The 23,529-nt window shown below is 55.2% G+C and overlaps 1 protein-coding gene across 8 annotated transcripts in view; it reads right to left on the bottom strand.

Annotated features, from left to right (window-relative positions):
- CACNA2D2 (calcium voltage-gated channel auxiliary subunit alpha2delta 2) overlaps positions 1-23,529 on the bottom strand; it is a 138,301-nt gene that overhangs the window by 42,829 nt on the left and 71,943 nt on the right. Inside the window, exon 4 of one of the 8 annotated variants that reach the window (XM_077858784.1) lies at positions 18,010-18,129. The exons of the other annotated variants lie outside the window; for them this stretch is intronic. Coding sequence (XP_077714910.1) covers positions 18,010-18,129 — 120 coding nt within the window. The remainder of the gene's footprint in view (positions 1-18,009; positions 18,130-23,529) is intronic. 8 annotated transcript variants of the gene reach the window in all.

Here is a 23,529-nt window from a genome sequence, read left to right as displayed (position 1 = left end):
CACAGCTAATGCCATGCAAATTGGCACGGAGGCAATCAGCCTGACTCTACAAGCTGCCCCACCGGCCGCAGGCTGGCTCATTGTCTTTTCTGTCAATTTGCATCTCATTACCCAGAAGGCTATGCTCGCTAGAGGTTAAAAGAAAAAGAGAATCAAGCCCCACCGCACCCTGCCTCCAGCTAGGGCACAATCCACACATCGGACAGAGCTGCCTGGTGCACTGCCTCATGAGGTACACTCCATGGGAAGCCTACCAGCTCTACCACCCCCATCTCCATCATCACCACTGATGCCCACTTAACCACTACCAACACTGCTCATCACCCAACACCATTATTCCATCACTGGTCCTCCCATCACCAATCACCACTACTATTATTACCTTCATCTCCATCATCACAGGCACCAACACCATCACTGTCACCTCCACCACCACCACCTTCACCACTGTAGCCATCACCCCACTGGGGCATCTCTGCTAGCACCTCACATTACCTCATGATCACCAGCTGCTTCATCACCTCTGCATCCCTCAGGGAAGTCTGGTGAACAGGTAGAGACCACGGACTCTATCTTTCTCTGACCATAACCCTCCAGCATTATGTGAAGGTTAGAGAAGCCATAAACAAATGATCCAGTGATCAGAGACCTCATAACTCAACCACCTGGACACTGGTGCTTATAATTGGGTGTCCCAGGAAGGAAGCCCATAAGACAGGGTCTAGTTGAGGATGCCTGCCACTCGACAGAGCCCCTAGGAGACTGGGCTTTGTTTACTCCCCTGATTAGCACTCACTGCATCTTGAGGGGCAGAGCAAGGAGCTGCATATGTGACACGGTGACTGACACCCTGTCTGAACCTCGGTTGCTTCATCTCCAAAGTGGGGCTTCTAATCGTCTTGACCTCATAAGGCTGTGTGAGGATGAGAATAGATAATGAGAGGAGAATATTGAGCATCCAGGACCCGTTGGATGGTTACATAAAACCTGTGGGCAAGGAAAGTGATTAGATCAGGCTGGGAAGGCTTCTGGGAAGAGGGGGCAGCAGAGCAGACTTGAAACAAGGTCAGATGGATGGGAAAAAGGAGCAGACTCCAAGTGGGAGCCTGAACAGGGCCAAGTTGTGGAGGTGGGAATGAGTGGGCTGCTTCTCTGTGGGGAGAGGACAGTCAAGGCCAGGGCAGCTGAAGCAGGCCTTTGCTCCTCCTGAGCATCCTTGGGTATTTGTGTTCACGGTGTGGCTAAGACTCTTCCATAGGACACCATGGTTTGCATCTTGCTTCACACATGTGTTCCCTCTAAGCCCCATGGAGCCCAATCACTATTCCCATTCTACTGACAAGGGCACCAAGGCGGAGACGAGCTTAACCCAAGGCAAAGTTAGGGGCTTCCCTGCAGAGGTCACCCAGAAGAGTGGGAATTGGAGCCAGATCTTTCCACTCAGGCCATTACTCTGCTGGGTGTGATGCCTGAGACTCAACCTCATCACTATCCACCAGCTTTGGTGGCAGCAGCATGAGCACCACCTGGAATACAAAGCTGGGCACTGGTTGGCCCGGAGGCAATGCTGGGGGCCTGGGAAGAGCTGACAGGCAGACAAAGGCCTGGAGGTGGAGGGTGGGGTGGGCACAGCCTGGTTGCCAGGAGGAAACGCCCAGGGTAAAAGCTGCTCTGAATACTGGCTGCATCCCGCTGCTGCAATCAGCTTCGACACTTGGTTATTATGAGGAGTAAAGGCGGCCGGCGGGACAGCTGGAGCCTTGGCGACAACATTTAAGGCGTTTGTCAGAGCCATGGGACACGGGCTGCCAGGCGCTAATGGCTTCTGCTTGCTGCTGCCAAGTGATAGGAGGGTGGGCAGGCGGAGGCAGCCTTGCTCCTGCCCGGGCCCCATGCCCACCTCATGCGTCGTGGCTGCTCCACGACAGGTAGGGCCCACCTGGGCCTTACAGATGCCTAGCAACGGCCGCAGAGCCATGGTACCAGCTGGGGAGGGTGGGGCAGGCAGCCGTGCAGCACGTGCCTGCCTGTCTAGGACGTTATCTTTTCCATCTCCATTCAGCCTGCGGCCCTGCTCTGCTGGGAAGACGGTCTGGTAGTCTGTCCTCTACCATGCCATCTCCCAAGAAAGGGGTCCTGGATCCCAGGGGGCTAAGGCTGCTCAGCCCCTGATCTCAGCCCTTTGGGTTGGACTTTGTGTGGAAGGGACCCTTCTAGTGACAGACCCATGGTGGACTCAGATCCATCCTGACTGGGTGATTTCAGCTCTCCTAGCCCCAGTTTTCCTCCTTGAGAAATGGGAAAATGGAACCATCCAATCAGGGAGCCTGCATCAGTGAGAAAACAGGGGATGCTGAGGTGCTGGTGATAGGGAACCCAAGGGCACCTGAGCTTATTAGGAAGGGCTAATGTCCCAGTCACGTGTCACCTGGCAGTAGGGGGAGTGTGGCCCCCGGGCCTGCCTGAAGACGAGGACAGCCCCCGGAGGAAGAACCAGAGAAAACTGCAGAGATCACAGCCAGGGATTTTCCAGGGAGGAGAAACCCATGGCCAGGTGACCAGGCGGGGCTCTGAGTAAAAAATGTTCCTGAAACATCCATGGCCAGGAAGGAATTCCTGCATCTGGAAGTGAATTTGTAGTATCTGTGCTTCATACACACTGAGTGCTCGATGTGCCCCAGCACCGTTCATTAATCCCTAGAGCAGCCCCTACAAAGCAGGTCCCATTTCTAACCTATGCTGCAGATCAGGAAGCCGAGGCTCAGATGTGGTTGCTCAGTTTGTCTGCAGCCATAGCTCTCTGAGAGCAAGGAGGAGGGCGTTCCCCCTCCTCCACTCACTGACTCATCCATGAGACACCCTGAGCCCCCACTGAGGAGGAAGTGGGTCTTTGGCTGGCTATGGATCAGAGAGCATGGGGTTGGAGGAATGCCATGGGGCTGGGAGAGGGATCCAGGGCACAGGAGAAGACCTGGATGGGCCTGAGCTCAGCCTTAGCTTTCCTGGATGACCTTGCACTTGTCATCCTGGGAGTTCCTGTCCATCCCTCTCGCTCTGGCTGACGCCAGAAGAGGCAAGAGGGGTCCCTAAGAAGGTGGGGAGCTGTGTGCTCTTACCAAGGCCACCCACGAGCTCTGGCCCCCAGGAGCCCTCTGCCACCTACAGTCAGCCTCCAGCACTACTACTACATGGAGGATGTGTGTGCATGTGCATTCAAATGTATACACAAGTACATGCATGTGAGCATGGGAACACACGCACAGACGTAAGAAATCATATGTGAACACAGATACACATGTGGGAGTATATGAACAGTGTATATGTGCATGCATCCCCACATGCGCTCAGGCTCATTCACACAAGGCTGTTAAGTCCACACCTTCATGTCCTGGACTCCCTTCCCAAGGCACAGGTGGCGAAAGGCCTCTTCCTGCTGTGGTTGGGTGTGGGGTGGCTCACTGGGCCTGTGGCTCCTGCCCACTCCTCCCTGGTCAAACAGACTCTTCTGGCTACCACCTGCCTTGTTCCTGCTGAGTGGTCCCTCCTGAAGTGTACCCTCAGTTTATTCCCTGGTCTGCCTTCCTTCCTGACCTCACTCTAGCCTATGATCACTTTGCTTTGTGTGATCTTATCCCAACTAACACCATAGTATGGAATAAATGAAAAGGTGACCCCAAGACCCCTCTTCTTTCAACAAGCATGTGTGTGGCCTGCGCTGGGGGCTGGAGACACAGGGTGAATCAGACCCAGTCCCACCCTCCCAGACTGCCCAGTGGAGGGTAGGGGCTTCCACCTGTCTCCATGCTCACCCTCCAACCCCGCAATCACAGTACAGCCAATACCAGGCCAGATGCACATGCAGACTGAGGAAGTCTTGGGCATAGTCTCACAGCACCTGCCTGACAGGTGCCTTCATCATTACAGTTATCACTCAGTTATCACTCATGTGACTAACACAACCATGGGGGACAAGGCTGGTGCTACTCATCTGTTTTTCAGAAGAAAAGCTAACAGGAGGAGGATCTGGGACCCAAACGTAAGTCTGTTTAGCTGCTAAGCCCAGGCCTGCATTGCACTAGCCTGCATTGGCCGTACCTGTGTGACCAGTAATCCCAGCACTCTCAGTGGCTCTGAGGCTGAGGAGGTGGGACATCCCCAGGGTCACACTACAGCCCATGTGCTAGGTCCCAAACCGTTTCTAGTAAAGGCAGGAGGGGCTGAGGGCACAACTGTCAAAGTCACTCCCAGACATAATTCCATGGGAAGTGGGAGTTGGCTTCTATGGGAATTTGATCTCAATGTCTCCTCTTCTATAGTTAGAACACAAAGCAGTGGGTATCCCGTTTTCCTTTGGCTACCAGGAGGCTCAGAGTTGACTTAGAGACTCAACTAGACCAAATGCTTAGTCTATCAGGTGTTGTTTACCATGGCTCTTTTGTCTCATCCTTATTATTCATATTCTATGTTTTACTAAGTATGTTTTTGTGAAGAGATGCTTAGTACTCTGCTGAATGAACTAGTGAATAGACCACATTAAACTGCTACCCAACCTGTCCATGCTTTCCTTTCCTTTTTTTTTTTTAAGATTTTATTTATTTGAGAGAGAGCCAGACAGCATGAGCAGGAGGAGGAGGAGGAGGAGGAGAGAAAGAGAGAGAGAGAGAATCTCAAGCAGACTCCCTGCCGAGCGTGGAGCACGATGTGGGGCTTGATCCCAGAACTCTGAGATCATGCCCTGAACTGAAAACAAGGGCTGGATGCTTCACTGACTGTGCTCCTCCACCACCCAGTGCCCCCTCACATTTCCCTTTTCTAAGAGGCAGCTAGACCCCTTGGAAGGAACACTGGACAGAAGTCAGGAGGCCCCAGTGCTCCATGGGCCAGTTGCTCCCCCCAGCTTTAATTTTCACCCTTCCTGTGCCCATCTCTGCATCCCCTCCCAGTCCAGCGGGGCGGATTCCTCCATGAGGCTAGATGGACTGGGGGTGGGCAGTGAGGCCCTGCTCGGAGCCACCACCCCGCCAATGTGGTAGGCCAGCATCTGGCAGGGACAGCCGTCTCCCTGGAAAACGAGACGCTTCTTATTGAGATAACGAATCGCTCCATTTAGATCCAAATTAACCTCCCCCAATTACCCCATTTTCTACCACATTTCACCAGATCGAAATCCCCTTCTGCCCACAAAGTCATGTGCCTTGCCCCTCCTCACTCCCAAAGCGACATTCAGCGGCCCAAGTGGGGCCAGCCAGTGCACCTCCCCCTCACCGTGACCATGATTTCTTTTCTTTCTTTCCACGGGGTGGGGGGTGGGAGCAGGGAATGGGAAGCTTGATGCAGCTGTCGCTCTGAGGAGTGAGAATTTTTATTTTATTTTTTTAGCTCATTCTTTGAAATAAGGATGCAATATGGGATCAATTTTTGATGACAGTGAAGTAAAAGGGGAAAATAGTAGCAATTTTCTCTTCTGAACATGCCCTATTTAATGGAAGGATGTCACGGTGGTTTTATCCAGAGGAGAGAGAGGGCCTGGTTCTAGGGACACATGGTCAATCAGAGATGTCTGGCGGGATCTCAGCCTTGGGATGGCCGGGCACCCCCACTTGCCAGTGCCCCCCACTAAGGCTGTTGCTGGGGCCCAGGACTTGGTGAGAGGAGATTGAGGCTGCAGGGTCCATGTCACCGACTGGGGGCCAGCTACTATGGATTGAAATTCCATCTCCAATGACCCAGCCCCAGGTGGACCCTCCCTGCCTTGTGCTCTGCTGGTCTCGGCCTGCATCAGGATTCTAGAGCTGGAACCCCAGGGAATCCAGTGTTAATTAGGGTTATAAAATCCTGCCCAGCTGCTGCTGCTGCCTTTGTGTTAAACCTAGGGAGCTGAGCTCCGGTTGGCCTGGAGCTGGTGAGGGTGAAGAACAGAGGTGGAGGCTGACAGGGAGGGTGGGAGGGGATGGGGATGCACTAGGATAAGAGTGATTGAAGTGCTGAATCCAGAGCTGGCCAGGATTGGGGGATCAGGCATCCAGCTCTTTGTCTCAGGGCTCAGGAAGGAGAGATGGGATGATAAAGGGGACAGTGGTGGGGGAATTTCTCAGTGGGGGTGTTTCTCAGGGACACTGCAGTAGGAATTATGTGTCCCAGCCCCAGTCCCTGTGTTAGAGATGACCTGGAGTCACACCTGGGCTGAGGGAGTCAGGAGGCCCTCAGACTCAGTCTGGCAGAAATCCTGGGACCCTTGCTGGGGATCAGGAGGACTGGCCCTGCTCTGCTGCTCTAAGTTGCCCCAGGGGAGGTTAAGATCCCAGGGCTGAGCATACTAGGAGGCCAGGGGGCTGGCTACCAGGGCCCCATCTTCACCGGGAAACCCAGCCATTCACCATGGAGCCCCCTTGAAGTCTGGGGCACTCCCAGAGCAACTGAGGGACACCCTGGCCAGCCTTGGCCTGCCCTTCCTGAGGTCTAGTCCCCTCTGGCCATCAATCTTCCAAATCCTTCACCTTGCAGAGCAAGGACTAGGAACAAAAGTGAATTAGAGCCATACCTTGAAGGACTGAGCTGCTCAGCTGCGGGCATCTCATTCACAGACACATGCAGTCACCCCACGCTGCTTATGACCCGCAAACACAGCACTTGGTCTCGCCATCCCCACATGCTGCCATGTGCCTGTATAGAGCCCCCAGTTATGAAGACATCTAGCCACACGCCCTTGCAAGCACAGCCCCTGCCTAGGTGTGGTTGTTACAACCAATGACTTTGACTTCACACAGTGAGAAAAACACTGGCCTCTCTGAAGCCTTTTTCCACTCACCACTCATGGGCCCACCATATAAACAATCTCAGACCCCCAAAGTGACCTTCCAGAATCCCTACTAGGAAGCCAAAACAGCACTGGCAAGAACAGGCCCTGCTGCCTCCTCTAGGGCACTCCTTGCCCCCAAATATCTGCAGATCCTAGGCGACAAGTAGAGAGGTGGCCGGCTGGGCTTATCATCGACAGATGCCACCCCAAAACTGCGCCCGCCACCTCCCTCCTCTCCTCGGCTGTGGCCGGGCCTCTGAAATAATTAGCAATTCTGCTCGACAAAACACTGGCCCGATGGGATAATAAACTCCAACATCTGTCAGAAGAGCGAGCTCCTATGGAATTGCCAAGAGAAACATTTTTCTCCTCATTCAATTCACATTTAAATCGAAAACAACCCCTCCAAGTCTGCGCCAGGCCGGCGGCACGGGGCTCCGGGAGCCCACAAGCTGTTCCCGGGCCTGCAAAGAGGCTCGGACGAGTGGTGATCACTCACTCAAATTAACAAATCATTTTATTTAGAAATGAAGAGAATTTGTAAGTGACGGATGGCTTGAGAGCCACTGAAGAAAAGAGGCAGCCAGCCATCGGCCCTGCTGCCACACTGGGGGGCAGCCCTGGGTCTCTACCACCCCTTCTGGCCCCTGGCAGAAAGGCCTCTTCGGGAGCTCCAGTCATGGGAGCCAGCACTCCCCATTGTCACAACTGCCCTATGTGGTAACAGGCCAGGAATCACGTTGCTATTTTGTAGTGGGAAACCGAGGCTTAGTGAAATGCCTAAGACCCCAGTAGTTCCTGCTGGCCTGAGAAGGACACAGGCCCCTGTGTGACAGAGCCTAGGTAGGGCTCACTCTGCTCCCCACCCCTCCAAAAAAAACTACAAAACAACACTCAGCCTCCTGGGCCTGCAATTCCATTTCTGGGCTGGTGGGGGTGCTGTGCAGAGAGGTCTGGGTCATGTGTGAGTCCAGGGTGCAATCCTTGCTTTATCCACTATAACTATATTCTTTCTTTTTACAACTGCACTCTTGAGACAGGAGCCCTAGAGACTTGAGTTCTGGGTCTAGGGCCCAGCTTTACTGTCTATACAATGTAAGATGTAGACCTGGATTGCCAAGGGCCTTCCCAGCTCTGAGGGCCTCTGAAAGCTGGATATCCAGTACTGACAAATGAGCCCCAGTCCTGGCCACGGATCTCCCTGGGGTTCTGATGGTGTCCTGTGTGCCTCCATAAGGTTTCCTCTTGAGGGTTCCCCAAATGCCAATATGTCTCCCATCACACCCCTCCTCAGAGTTCTCCCAGGACCTACACGCCCTCATCAAAGACGTCCCTGCTCTGTCACATGATTTCCCCAACAGGCTGTGCCCAGTTCTTGGTAACTCTTTGCTGCATAAATGAATGACTGAAGAAATGTCTGGCTGCACAGACACTCAAATGCATGAGACAGGGGCTCGATTAAGTGTCTGATTATCATGATATCTCATACCTCCATGCTTTTGCACAGAACATTCTCTCTGCCTAGAATGTCATTCCCCTCCCTGCTCTGCCTACACAATTGTTTCCTGCTTCTTAAGGTCCAGCTTAGTTGGACTCTGTACTGAGCTTCTTCCTGCTTAGCCTCTCACAGCTGTGGTTACCACCTAGGCACCAGGCTATTTTAAAGGCTGGCCACCCTGGACCAGGTTCTCTTGAGGTCACAGTAGGGTCTGAGGGCTTGGCCTCCCTCTGAGAGTTTTCCAGTTGGGGATGTCAGGAGCCGCTGAAATTGAGGAATAGCATTGGAGGGAAGAGGGGGTTGTGGTGGGCCTGTAGGACAGAAGACAGGGCCAGAGGGATGGGGAGAAGAGGACAGACTCCCAGGAAGACAGATGGTCAGAGATGGGAGTGTTGGGAGTGGTGGTAAGGCCTGGTGGACGGTTTCATTGCTTCTGTAGGCCACTGTCCTGCACGAGGCTCAGGGAAAATGCTTCTTCTCAAATTGTAACTGTGAGCTCGGATGCTCCACTGGGGGCTTCAGGGAGTCCCTGCCCAGGAGAGAGCAGACAGGAACAGGGTGCCCTGAAAACAGCATGCCTCTGTCCTGGACTCCACTGGCTCTCAAGGGAGCATCGGGAGGCCACGACACTAGCTGTGGGGCTGTGTCATACTTAGATGGGATCCGTGGAGACTTGGGCTCAAGCTGGAGCCATCCAGCGCTCTCTGCCCTTTGCCTTTCTGCACCTCAATTTGCCAGTCTGTAAAACACAGCCATCCTCCCCTAGGTGTGTGGTGCAGAAGGGATGGAGGGATGAGAGAGTTATGACAAAGGGTACCCACACAGGAATGGTCATGTGCAGGGGTGTCTACCCGGGACACACAGTTGCACACATGTGTGCATGCACAGGCCGGGCTGCACACATACATGGGAATCACCTGCAGGTATGTATGCCTGTCTATCTGTAGTCACTAGTGTGGGTGCATGGGCTTGGGTGTGCTGCTTTGGCTGCAGAGCAGGAGATGGGATGGAAGCACATGGGTTTTACACATATACGTGTCTGTGGGTGCCTGAAGCATGCCCACATGCGTACCTGTGAAATGGGCCATGTTGGGCAGCAGGAACCTTGAGGTAGGAGAGCTCTTCCCAGCCTTCCCACCCCCAGCTCTTCAGACTCTTCCAGTGCACACCCTGCGTATCACACGTACACCCATGCATGCAGGCCCTATCACGGAGGGCCCTGGCCTGCCCCTAGGCCATACACACAGGCATGCATATCCATCCAGCACCAGCCCTGATATGCATATGGGGCACACCCCAGCCATATTGGCAGCCTCCCACAAACAGAGACATACTCCACTTGTGTTTTGGTCTCAGGTAGGCTCCATCACCATTGTTGAGAACTCTAAATGGAAGTTGGGGTTCTCTTTTTTCTGACATGAGCAGCTGCCTAGGGTGGTCTGGCACTGGGCAGCCCAGGAAGATCCAGCACTGCCTGCTGAGCTGACCCTGCATCTCCTACCACCTGCTTGGAAGCAGCGCTCTGTGCACAGGTGGGTGTCTGCAATCTATGGGAGGCTCCTGTTGACTCTGGTTCCTGGCAGGAGCCGGGTTGGGCTGTGGGAGGGAGACCCCATAGATGCTCAGGAAGTGGTGTACCAGGTTGGGAGACTGGGTTTGATCTTGAGCCGCTGCGGCCCTGCTCAGCTCTGAGATGTGTGTGTTTGGGTGCCAATACCCACTCCTTGCCTCCCTGATGTGACTGTTTTCTGACACCCCTCTGAAACCCCATTATGCATCTTCACATTACTTGTTTACCCTCTGCCTCCCATCTGGACCACAAGGTCCCAGAAAGCAGGACCAGGTCTGCTTCTGTCACTGTGGAGTCCTCAAACAACCAGCCTGACATTCGGTATATACCTGGGAAATGAATGGATAGGTGGAAGCTGACATGATGGGTCCAGGGAGCACGGAGATGTGCTGCAGTGGGAGGAAGAGTCCCCCAGCCCTGCCTATATCAGCTTTGGAAATCACTCGGCCCCGTGAAAGAGTGAGCCAGGAGGAGAGGGCAGTGCCGTGAGAGGCAGGACTGTACTTCTGCTCCTATGAGTCAGAAGAGGCTGCCCCCTCTGTCTTGCGGGGAATGCACAGGCTCCTCCCCTATGATCACTGCCAGTGACATCCCCAGAGCCACAAAGCATCTGCAGTGAGTGTGGGCACTACCTGGGAGCTGGGCCACAACACAGGACCTGGCAAGCAGTAGGTGCTCAATATATGCTGTATAATGAACATCCCTACCTTACTCAAGAGGCTGCCAGGGCTGCCAGTACCTGCGGTCTAAATCCCTGTGCTTGGGGTTCAAGGCCTCCCACTGCCATTTCTACCTTCTTGGCCGTGCACTGCTTCCACCTCAAGCCAGCCCCTGCCCTTGACCCCTTCATACATTTGTGCTATGGTTCTGTCTGGCCTGCCCCTCCTCCTGGCCAATTCCTTGGCCAAATCCTGTCCCAGTCCACCAGATTCTGTGGGGATGTCTTCCCAAGTGCTTCTAGGGCCAGCCAGGGCAGCCTCTAGGTCTGTGGAGCAGGATGCACACAGTGTGTCAGGAGGGGTGCTAAGGGTAGCCCAGGAAGAGGGGGGTGGGGGGACCTCTGTTCTAGCCCCTCAGAGCCGATGTCCCCATTGCATCCCCTTCTCTGAGCCATTGCAATGCTTCCATGAGGGCTAGCAGTGTCCTCTGTCCACTGCTGTGGGCTGGACAGGGAGAACAAAGCACGTAATAAGGCGCTGGGTCCCTGGAGGCATGGGCTCTGCTGGCAACGTCTCTGCTCTTTCCCTGGGCTCAGGCCTGCCTGGGGTCTTGAGTCCTGAGCCTTTGGGGGCTTGGCCCTTGGGGGTGGGAGAGGTGCAATCTGTGCTGGGGGCATTGTAGGATAGGACAAGGATGAGTCTGAGTTTGTGGGGGGCTTCCTGGGCTGTGCCTGGACACCTTCAGATGGAGTCCCTCAGCCTGGAGAGGAAGGGAGGAAGAGATGGGAACACAGGGAGGTGGCGACTCAGTCCCTGTCTCCTGGTCTAGGGAGGGCTTTATGGGCAATGGGCAAGGAAGTGTAAGCCAAAATTCCCTAGAGGTGGAACCAAGGCTTAAGACTTAGCAAGAAAAATCATGGTCTGACATTAAGGAAGAACTTCCAGACATTTGGTGGGCTCCAGCTCTGGAAAAGGAATCTGACGACACAGGGGCATTTCCCTCCAGAGTGAGGGGTAGGCTAACATACCACTGTTTGCGGGAAGGGGAGTGGGCCAGCCTCCCTCCAGCCCCATGATTAGAGAAGCTGTTCTGGTTTCCTGGGATCAAGGACCTGTGTCCAGCATTCCTGGGGCCACAGTCTTGTGACCTGACCTTGTGCCCCTAAGCTGAGCTGGGAGTTCTGTATATGAAGTATCTATGACCTAGCTGGTGACCTCGGGCCTCCGACACCAACCCTGGGAACACTTCTCCAACCTGTGATCGACAGACTCAGGAGTGACCCTGAGGCCACTGGAGCAGACAACACTTTCATGAAAAAGCAGGAGCCCCTTCCACTCAGTGGTAATCTTGAGTGATTGCACAGGGCATGGTAGGAGTGTGTGAAGGCCCTCAGGGGCTGGCACCATTCCTAAAATCTGGCTGTGGCACCCAGGGCTGGAGCCCTGAGATGCCTCCCTCAATAGCCAGGAAGCCAGGGAGGGTGATACAGGGCAGGGGGCAGCCGGCTGCCTCCTCCAGGCCAGGCCCTGGCTCCCTTGGGTCCCTTACAGAGACTCAGGAAGGCCTGACCTCCACTTCTTGCCCGCCATCCCCTTCCCCCCATCTCTCCTTCTAAGAGGAAAATCACAAGGAAGCAAACCTTGGGGGGAGAAAGGAGAATGTTTTTAATTAAAAGTTTAAGAGAATTCACGTCCTGAGGGAGTTGAAGCAAGAGAAGGCGGGGAGACAGTAGGGGCAAGGGGGAGGGTCGAGGGAAAAAGTAGGCCACGCCAGCTGAGGGCTGGAGCCCGATCCTTCCAGCTGCCCAGGCCCATGGCTGCAGCCAGCTCTGAGCCTTGAGGCCGGGGCAGCTCTGGTCTCCCATCTGGGGAATGGGTGGGGGAGATGGGGGCAGGGGCAGAGGCTGGGCAGCGATGGCTGGATCAGAGTAGCACCAAGCTCTGAGGCTTAATAAACAGCTCAAAGTCCAGCGCTGTTCCTTCTGCTCGGCCTCACTGCTGGAGGCAGACGTTCCTGGTGCCCCTGGCTGGAGCTGTCTGCTTGGTCAGGGCCTTGGCCCTGGTCACCTGTGACCCTCCTGGGTGGCTCCATACATGCCCTGTCCATAGTCACAGTCCCAAGCAGCCCTCACCTCACAGCTAGACCAGACCCTGGTTGGGGCAGGGGGTGGGATGATTTGGGGGTTCAGGGTAGCCTAACTGCTGTGGCACTTTGTCCAATGGGTGGGGGTGGCAGACAGGTGATAATGAGGACCACTGGGATTCCTATAAACCAAGTACTGGCTGCACACATGGCTCAGCCCATCCACACCGAGCAGAGGCCTTTGGCATTCTGCCCCCTTACCCCCACCCTGTCTGCCATACACATGCCTACAAGGGGCAACTCCACTTAGTAGCTTATTGGTCTGAGCCCAACTTGGGCCTGAGCCGTCCCTGCATGTGAGCATGTGAGCAGGTGTGCAGAGGGTGCTCCTGAGCAGGGCTTGGTCAGCCTTGCTCCATCCCTTCCTCCTGATGGAGGGAGGGCATGGATACCTTCAGCCCACTGGCCTCCATCTGCTCACCAGGCCCTGGTGCCAGGATGTGTGTTAAGGGGGCCAGTGCATGTATCAGAGTGTGGGGGGTGGTGGTGGCCAGGGCTGATGTAAGGTAGACTCATCCCCAGTAATCTTCCTTGACCCCATCCCCGCCTACCCTTTCCTGGGAAAAGGAAAAGGCGGTGGGAAATAAGACAGATGCAATATTTTGCAAAATGAGCTAATTACACGGCAGTCACACAAGGAGATGAGATTAGCAGAATATTTCATAAAAGGAGGCACAGGTATGCATGTGGGGGGTGGGGAAAGGTCACTGCTCTCCCTGGGAAATTGTGGGGCCCAGTACTTCTGCCTGGGCCACGGGGAGCCAGGGCCGCAGCCCTGTCACTCAGGCCACAGTCACGTAGGTCTGTCCTGGGCCACGTGACAGCTACAACCACAGGGAAATAGGTATGTGCAGACACACGAGGAACACATGCTCATGTCTAGACACCCCCATGGGATACTGCACACATGTGCCCAGGAGAAAGAAGAATGGCCACGCTCTCTCCGACCTCCCCGATAGCCTCTCCCTTGCAAGCTCATGTCTGGGGGTTAGGGCTGCACTTGGGGTAAAGGTCCCACGCATGAGCTTCTAAGACGGAGGACAGTGCAGCTGCAGCTGCCACCAACCGGGCTGTCACTGCTGTTACCAGAGCACGGTAGGTCCATTGCTCTGTTTAAATGCCCATTACTCATCTGCTGGCCCCTGGAGTCAGGACCCTCCCACCCGAGGGGTGTGGGGACACTTTGGCCCAGGCTGCTCCTCCTTACCCCATGGTGCCTACTCTCCAGTTCTTTAGCCCTTGGTACTCTGGGTGCACAGGAAGATGCTCTGGGACCCCCAAAGCCCACATCTAAAAACCAGCCCCCAGCAGAGCTCTGAGGCCCCCAGTGACCAGAGTCAAAGATCCAAGATGCAAGCTCAGAAGACCCTCAAGCCCCTCGGAACTCTGGGTGGGAATGTATACTGATGCTAAGCTTGCGCAGGGACTGAGATGTGAATGGGTCTGGGTGGAAGGCCACACGTCCCACCCCCTGAGACCTCGAGCACCGGCATCACTGCTGCACACCAGCCTCACTTGGTGGCCCTCTGGGGGGCGGTCAGCAAACACCTGGGGAAGGAAGGTGGGGGCAGGCAGGCATGCTGCCTACTTGCTGACAATCCCCATTGACTCCCGGGGGTTCAGCTTGTCACTCCACAGCCTATCCCATCTAAGACCCCCTGTCCCCAGAAGCGCCATCTTCCCCCACCCCGCAACCCCAACCCAGAACGTGGAGGGTTCTCCGGCAACCACGCTGGACTCTGCCTGACCTCCACTCCTACTTGTAGGACCCCTCCATGCTCTTCTCTTTCTCAGAATGTTCTTCCCCACCTTCTGATAGGCAAAGCCCCTCCTTCCCTCCAGCCTCAGCCTCAGCACTACTTCGCTGTGCTTCCACATAACTGGGACCTGTTGATGAAAGTTCAAGGTGAGGTCAAGTGACAGGATCTTCCCTGAGGTCCAAGTCCCTGTCCTGGAACAGTGATGACCTCATAGCACACATGTGTCTAAGAGCCAGCCAGGTCTCAGCTCAGACAAAACACTTGGCAATCCCGCCAGGTGGACTCTTCTCAATCCCCTGCCCTGACCCTGTCTCAATGCTTGTCTATCCATCTGTTCACTTCCCTGACTGCTGCTGGGTCCGAAGACTAGGAACAGGGTTGGGGGTGGGGGGTGGGAGGGTGAGGGGTGGAGCTGGGCCTGGGGAGGGATTCAGCATACGGAGTGGGGAAGCCCTAAACTTGGCCTTCAGATGCCTGAAGGCTGTCTCTGCCAGGAAGCTCCCGAGTGATGCCAAGGGGAGACTGTACTGGTCCCTCTGAGTCCTGCTCTCTGCCTAGCTGGCTCCCCATACCTGCCCAGCCTAGGCCCAGCAGTCCTGTGGGTGAATAGGTGGGTCGTAGGTGGGGAGCTGCCCACTTGCCCACAAACCCCAATCACCCAGGGAGGGGCTGAACCCAAGGCACCTGGGCAGCTGGCAGATAGGCCCTCATACCCTCGGCTCCAGCTGGTGTTGACACAGCAAACATGCTGCAACTCCCATTCGCCGAGGCACAGAGTGGGCAAACACAGGAAGGCTGGAACAAAGGGCCTGACGACCGTGACCAGCCTCTCAAACAAGGAACCCAAGTCCTGTGCCAGGAGGCAGGAAATATTAAGCAGCTTGGACGGTGTGGTCCACAGAAGTGGAAGCTAGGAACAGGCTCTTGATGAGGCATCCAGAGCAGGGCAAGCTGGCACAAAGATGGAAGATCCAGGGTTGGTCCCATTCTGGGCACAGGCCAGTCTTGTCCACGGGGCCTATCCCATGTGTATCCATTCTTGAATCAGCATCACCAAGGCCTGGGCATAAACTCTGATGAGGCCATACTTGTTGTTCCTATTGTACAAGTAGGGAAACTGAGGCTCAGAGAAAGTGAAATTGCCAAGGGCTTGGTGTGCTTCTCAGGTACAGAGTGGGGGCTGCAACACAGCAATGGTTGAAGTCCCTGATTCTTGGCCACCTTCTGCTCTGGGCCTGGTCATGCATATCATGAGCCATACTTGCATTTTTCTGTGGGACTCATGGCCTGAGTTTCTTTTGGGGGCAGCACGAGGTCTGGACTGTGCAAGTTGTGGTCACTAGGCCAGTAGACTCCAAGGAATGGTGACTGCACTGGGCACAGCCATGCACACCTCTGCTTCAAGACATGCCTCACTGCATTATGCACATGCTCTGCAGAGCCAAGCCACCGAGCAAGACCCTCCATCACCACATGCATGCAAACGCTCCAGTATGAAGACATGCATGTGCTCTCCCTCTGGTCTGTACACTGCCGTGCCACTGACTTGGAGCCCATACCTCTGTCTGGCTACATCTCCAGCAGCCTCCACCCCCACCTCAGGTCCCCTAGGCCTGGTCAGTATCCATGGGCTTACCATCCTGGCTCCACACTTTGTGGCATGGGTCACAACACTGTCACCTCCAGCAGACTGCACTCCTCGAGGGAGGGGCCCTATAGGTCTATTCCCTCATCTCTGTACCTGGTAACCTAGTATGGTGTTTGTATACAACAGGTGCTCAGCACTCAGTAAACAGAGGCTGAAGGAGGCAAAGGGCACCTGAGGTACCTGGTATCTCATGACACAATGAGCCAGGGTCAACTGACCTCTTCCAGGAAAACCTTAGGGGACTCTGCTCCCAGGGTCACCATGGCACCAGGAGCTGGCCCAGCCCTCCGGTGTGTCTGGAAAGACTAATGAGGGACCACACCTGTGCTGGGTCCAAGGGACCAGGCCCTCCCTGCTGGCAGCCCCAGGAGTTGGCTCACTTCTCCCGAGGTACTCGCTGTCAGAGTTAAGGCATTGGTCCCTATGTATTTTAAGCCATAGAAAATGGGGTGACATAAGTAACTGGCCGCTCCCAGGGCCGCTGAAATGTGAAAAGGCCATGCTTACAGATGTGCAGCTACCACCCCAGAAGTCAGGTGGTGAGCCCTGCCCCCTGCTTCTGTCACCTCTCCATCCCCTGTCGCCTCCAGTAGAAACAGTGATGCACAGGCTGTACCTGCCCGGCTTCCTTACAGCCCACCACACTCCAGCAGACAGCCTAACTCACTTCTGCTCATTCTGTCAAGCCAGGGCTTGATGCCTTCCTTCTTCCCTTTCTCCACTTTTGGATATTTCACCAGCTTAAGTGCCACCACCTCCAGGCTGTCTCCTTAGACTTGCCCCTCCCATGTCAGCTGTTCTGCACACCAGGACCTCTTAGCTTGTTTGTCTCCTCGAAGGCTGGGGTCCTAAAGGATGGGGACTAGCTGGGCCACTGGCCTGCCCTGCCTTAGATGCACTCTCCCCTCCCCCAGCACTTGTACACGAGGATTTCAGAACAAAGGGCCAGAAGCTATTAAAACTCAATTAAGTTTCTCACTTCTCTGATCCTGATTTAGACTGGTTTTGTCCCTGTGGCACTTGCAGGCCCGTTTCCTTCCACACTCCAGCATCTGCCCTCACGTGGCCAGCTAGGACCCCCCAAGGAGGTGGGCAGAAGCTGGAGAGGATCTTCCCTCGGTGCAGGCTTCTCTGGGGGAGTGGAATCCAGTGTGTCTCCATCTGGTCAGCCCCTCACCCCCATGACCTGATTCCCCCTCCTGTAGGGGTCAGGGTGCAGACATATTGAGAAGAACTTAGGGCAATGGTTCTCAGACCCTTCTTTGTGATCTGACCTCTGACTGGCAGAGCCTCAACTTTTCCCTCCCCGACCTGGGGCTTCCTCCCCATCCTTGGGAGCTCTGGGCAGGTACACAGGCTCAGGAGCCAGGGTGAGCGGGGGAAATCATGACCCTGCTTTAGCCAGGCAGTAGCCAGGGCTGGCACTGTCTCTGCGCCTGTCTTCTCACCTGTAAAATGGCAATTCTGCTCCATAGTGAGTGGAGACTGGCTCCACACCCAGGGTCAGGCTGCGGGCAGTGGGAAAGTCTGCTGAATGAGTGTGCAAGTCAATCACAGGGAGGCTGAGCAGAGCTCTGGGGATGCACCTAGCATCAGGAGCAGGGTCACTGGGCAGGCAAGGCTGGCACCCCATCTTGGAGGGAGATCTGGGCCTGGGTGCCTCAGCTAAGCTGTCTCCTCCTGTCTCCACAGGAGGTAATCCATGCTGGTCGGGCAAACAGGATGTGGAGCTTCCTGGCCTGACACATGGCCCTTCAGTTTCCTCTGACCTGCAGCCACTCGGGAGAACTCAGCAGGAGGGCGAGTGAGTGTAAGGCTGACCCACCAGGTTCTGGGGACCTCAGGGGTTGTACCCCAGGCCCCCTGCCCCTTTGGCTAGCAGATGCTGGGGAATGAGCACAGCTCTTCTGACCCTTCTTGATGCCCCCTTACCTTATAGGAGGAGCCAGGAGAGGCACAATCCCATGGATCGAAAAACCAGGCCCAAACACACAGCTCAGCCTTTCCTGAGGCCTGACAGGCCCATCCAGGCCGACATCTGGCCACCACCAGCTAGGATGGGTAGGAGAAGAGGAGGAATATTTCCCCTGAGGATCCTGTGGCCACATCCTAGCTGCACGGTCTCCCTCTTCCCAGGAGGCCAGCTGAGCCAGGAAGCCTCCGAGGGGGCTGTGGCTTCTTGGCCATCCGGTGGGGACGCAGACAGGGGAGGCCGCCTGCCTTCGCCCAAGGCTCACCTTCCCTCCCGGCCACATTCAGGCCTCCCCCTCAGAGGAGCTCCCTCGGAGCCCTGTTCCTGAGTGGTCACTCTCCCCCACTGCATGCTGCCTAGCCTCCCCTGAATGCTCACCACCGCCCGGCCCCGCCCTGTCTCCTCGCTGGCCGGCTCCCTCGCTGCCTTCCTCGGTTAGGTGGGGGGCCCCGAGGGTTCCCACGCAAGGAGCCCATTCACTCATTCAGCATTCCCCCCATCCCTGGGGGCCCCAGGTGGCTCCTCTGGGTGGCACTGGCACCTTGCCAGGAAGTAGCAGCGCTGTTTGGGTGAGGGGAGAATAATGAGCTGTAAACGCCGCAATCAGGGAGAACCGGCTGCGCAGGCCCCTGGCGCCCACGCGTGCGCCTAATTGGCTCCACGTGTCTGCGGCTCCTTTCGAGAGCGGGAAAGTGGAAGGGTCAAGATCTCTTAATGTTCGTAATGAAGGGGAGGCAGAAGCCACCGCCGGCCCCACATAAACACCTTTTAATTGCGCCAAGAAGGGTGGGCGGGGGCAGCGCATGCTACAGAGTCCCCCGCTTGTCTGTCCCCCCTTACTGGGCCTTGTAGAGCTTTCCCAGGCTGGAGTCAGATCCCAGCAGCTGACCTCTAGCCAGAAGGCAGAGCCACGGCCCTTGCACTTGTTCTACTTCTACGAATATTCCCAGGCCAAGCCTCCTCCAGGCCTTTCCTTGCCGGGCTGATCTACTCGTCGGACACCCAGCAATCAGTGCACCACACTGATTGCACCTAGGTCTGAACCAGTTTCCAGCTGTCCCGTGCCAAATTTCCCCCTCTAAATCTTTGCTGCCTCCTTCAGGCAGCCCTAAGCTCACTTTTACCCTCTTAAACGGAAGGAACCTTCTTCCTGCTGGGGCTGGTCCAGTCCATCTGTACCTCTCTGAGGTCCCCATGTCCCCTGCTTACTGAGCTTCTATTCATCATGGCTGCATCTCTCCCATTAGACCAGTGGTTCTCAACTGGGGGCCGGGAGGGCGGGGGCTTTGCCCCTAGGGGACATTCGGCAAGATTTGGACATATTTTTCCGTTGTTACAGCTGGGGGAGTGGTGTACTGCTGGCATCTAGTGGGTAGAGGGCAAGGATACTGCTCAGCATCCTGCAAGGCACAGAGCAGCCCCCACAACAAAGAATTCTCCTGATCAAAATGTCAGTAGTGCCGACACCCTGCCTTCAATGAAGCCTTAGAAAGAAAGCAGCCAGTAAGCAGGAGCTAGAGCTAAGTGGAATGAGCTCCCTCCTGAAAGGGGGTGGTCTGCTCCACAGCTCAGGGGGCGTCCTCGGCCCCCTCCCTGGCTCATTCCTCTTGTTCCTCTGAGCACCCAGCCCAGAGCCGGGTTCCTGAACAGACCTGGCCACACTGCCAACAATGCATCAGTTTAATTGGGTTAAGTGGCCATTAGCAGCAAAAGCAGGGCGGCTGTGTGCAGAAGGGTTTTTAATTTTACTCTTTAAATGATGCTCGCTCTCCAGAGAGGCGAGGGTGGGAGGGTGGGAACGCTGCCCACTGGAGCCCCCGGATCCAGGGCTGCAGCTGTACCACCCCCTGTTCTATGCATCTGGGCTTCATGGGGCTGGGCTGGGAGGGGTGCTCAGTCTCCACTGCCCAAGCTCTGAGGGGGCAGAGACTTGCCCAAGGTCACTAGGTCATCCCAGAGAAAGGCCCCGTCAGAAGAAACCAGAGCCCCATCTCTTGCTCCCTCAGCCCTGCCTCCCTGCAGACAGTGAATGTCATGTGGCCTCCAGCAATAGTACAGAGCGGGTCAGCACTAGGAGGCAATCTGTGGGTTCTGAAACCCAAGTGCCCAGGTCTAAAGCCTGAATTTGGTGTGAGACCTGGGGTCAGTGGCTTAACCTTCTCTGGGGTTCAATTTCCTCAAATATAGATGGGAATGAGATTCCCTTGGCTTGTACAGAGAATCTGGAGCAAGCAATCTGGAGTGTTCTGGCTCATGGCACTTGCTCTGGCACTTGGCAGGTCCCAAGAAAGAGGCCAATAATCACGGAAGGGAATTATTTCTGCCCATTTTAGGGGAAACATTCTGACCTCTGAATATACACAGAATCATCTGTGGAGCACTGGAAAATATTGAAGCCTAAGTCTACCCCTGGAGAATCTGATGTATCTGGTTTGGGTTGGGGCCTGGGCATCATGATTTAAAAGCTCCTCAAGTGACTCCAATGTTGGAGCAGATTTTAAAACACCACATGAAGACAAAGGTACAAAAGCACGGAACCTGGAAAGGTCTTGGCCCTGGGAACAGTGGGAGGTACCTGAGGTGGAGCATGGGGAACATGGCATGGCAGGAAGGGCAGAGCTAAGGACCAAGGTGTCTACCTGGATCCCCAGGCAGGCCTCTCCACTGCCTCTGGCTTGTCTGAAGTTGGAGGTAAGGAGGTCCCCCTTAGAGCAGGTTTCTAGAAACATTAATGTCCCATTCTCTGGAAACCAATACAATGAAGCCACAATGCCCAGGGCCTCACCCCCAAGAGGAGGCTGGAGCCCCCTGCACTGGGGTCACTCCTCACCTTACCAAGCCTGTGTCTCCTCCTGTGGCCCTTTCTCTAAGCCACATAGCAGAGGTGCCAGGGATGGTGTTGAAGGTGGTACAACCCTTCGGGACGCTTTTTTCTTTGTGGCCTTTATAAATGATGGCTCCTGGAGCTGAGACCAGAAGTACTGCTGGGATGGTCTCATGTACCTATTTTACAGAAGAGAGACTAAGGCCTGGGATAGGACTGAGTGCTCTATGAGGGCAGGCACAGGGCCTGTCCTGCCCCTTGCCCCTGTCCCCCCGACACCGCCTGGCACACAGGAGGCCACTAGTGACTGTGGATGACTCAGTGGAGAAAGAAATACAACCAAGTGGAAATGATTTTTCTGAGAGAGGCGTTGTGTGTCAGGGGCCCCGCAGGGAGTCCAACAGTGTCCTGATTTGGGTCCATCTCTGCCTCAATGTGTTGTAAGAACTCAGGTACCTCCTTCCCTCCTCCTGGGACTCAGGACCCTTAGAAAGTGGGCCCTGCTCAGAGGACCCCTCTCCCTGGGTAGTATAAGTCACAGGACAGTGTCCCTCCCTGTGTCCAAAGCTGAGGCCCCAGCAGGTTTCCTGGACTTGGGAAGGCTGGTTGCCTGTGTCGCAAGGCCCCTGACCTGGCCTGTCCCTGCCTGACTCTTGGCCCCATAAATCACCTTGTGCAGCTTGGAGAAACTCGTAACAAGCATCTGATTGTCCCTGATTAGATGAGACAATGAACTTCCGTCCTGCATTGCTCAGATCCCTCTTTGCAAGCCCCCAATTAAAATTCCAGACCAGAGCAAGAGGATTTAAATTGGATTACTGGATGGGGTCCAGGGAGAGAGGAACAATGGAGTGGGGGGTGAGGGGTCCAGGCCCCCACATCCTTGCCTCCATATGCACTCAGGCTGCAAACAAATGTGGGAAAGGAGAGAAGGGCCAGAACTTGATTAAAAGCAAATTTAAAACATAATTAAGACCGAAGCTCAGCCTGAACAATTAGGACCATGGCAAGGGAAGGATGGTTGTCCTCTGCTTCCTCTGGGGACATGGACAGAAGCATCTCATGGGCATAGAGCCAGAGGCACTGCAGCAGGAAGGAGTGGGCCAGCAGAGCACTGGGAAGGTAAGGGCTGTGGGTTCTGTGTGTACCTTGGGACTCATGTGCGGAGTCAAGGACCTGGCTTAGCATCAGATTGACCTGGGTGTGTATCCTGGCCTGATGCATGGCATGTCCAAGTCTCAGCATACCTCCTCTATGTGAAGTGGCCCTCCCCCACAGGGTGATTGTGAGAGTGGCTTGTGGCACATACGCACATGGTGAGAACCCAATTGGTGAGTCCCCTTTCCCATTATTCTGCTATTGAAAATAATTCGTATTTGGTGCCAACTGTGGACCAGGCCATGGGCTAGGTTGTAGATGCAGTGGGGAGGGAAGAGCCATCTGCCCTGCCTCATGGGGTAGGGGACAGCATGTGGGGTACAGAGAGAGGGTTGGGATCAGGACCCAGGCGTTGGGCTCTCCCCTCCCTGCCAAGCTCTCAAGGTTGATTGATTGTTTAGGAGTGGGGAGAGGAATTGGGGGAGGGCCCCCAGCCCTGTAATGCCCAGAGAGTTTGGGCAGGGGGGCTGGGCCCTGGCCTCTATGTGTGCTTGGCAGGCCAGGCACCTGTCATCACCAGTACTCAGCACCGCTCACTGAGGTGACAGTCCCAAAGCTGGGGTCGGCAGCAGGCCTTAAGGCCCAAAGGACGCCTCTTCCCAAATTCATCAGAAGGTTTCAACACAAATTCAGGGCTGGTGGTCTGTACTTTGTAAACTGGAGCAAAGCGACAAAGTAGTGAGCAAATGAGGAGTCTGGAATGAATGGGACAGAGAGACCCAGAGAGAAGAGAAAGGAGGGAAGAACATGCAGGTCAGGCCCAGTCTTGGGAAAAGCAAGGAGAAGACATGATGTGCTGGGTGGATGGGGCAGTAGAATGTTTCTCACAATCAGAGGAGACACTCTTGGATTCCCCCTCCAGGGACTGCTGTTCCAGCCAAAGGCTGGGCTTTACCTCCTTCCCATGGCACTACCTTTCTCCAGTCATCTCCCCACCTGTGACCCCAGGAGATCCTGAAAGTCAGGCTGGGCTGGAGGCTGAGCCCAGTTCCAGGTCGTTTAGATCCACACTGGGTGGGAGGCTGTCAGGGTCCACCTCCTCTGGGCCTCTAGTCCCAGGATGCCAACCTCTCCCTATCCTGATTCTAGGTCACATGGGATGGGCAAGGGGCCCCAGGGGGAGAGCAGGGCTCAGGTCCTGGGGAAGTGGATCCTAGTTCTCTCCTGGGCCTGGATGTGGGGGGTGTTTGGGCCAGGTCACTGCTCTGATTTGACTCAGCCAGGCCCCTGGCATGAGCTTGGGTATGGCTGTGTGGATTTGCTCATCCTTTTTTGTCACTAGTTTTACTGAGACACATTCACATACTACAAAATTTGCCCACATAAAGTATATATTTCAGTGTCGTTTTTTTTTTTAAAGCATATTCAGATTTGTGCAACCATCACCACAATCTAATTTTAGAATATTTTCATCACCCCCAAAAGGAACCCTGTACCCATTAGCAGACACTCCTTATCCCCCCTCCCCTTCCACCCTCTCTTCTAGCCCTAGGCAACC

The sequence above is a fragment of the Canis aureus genome, chromosome 19 (assembly GCF_053574225.1).
Source record: "Canis aureus isolate CA01 chromosome 19, VMU_Caureus_v.1.0, whole genome shotgun sequence".
Lineage (NCBI taxonomy): Eukaryota > Metazoa > Chordata > Mammalia > Carnivora > Canidae > Canis > Canis aureus.
The sequence above is the reverse complement of the archived record's forward strand: the minus strand, read 5'-3'. Positions and strand labels throughout refer to the sequence as shown.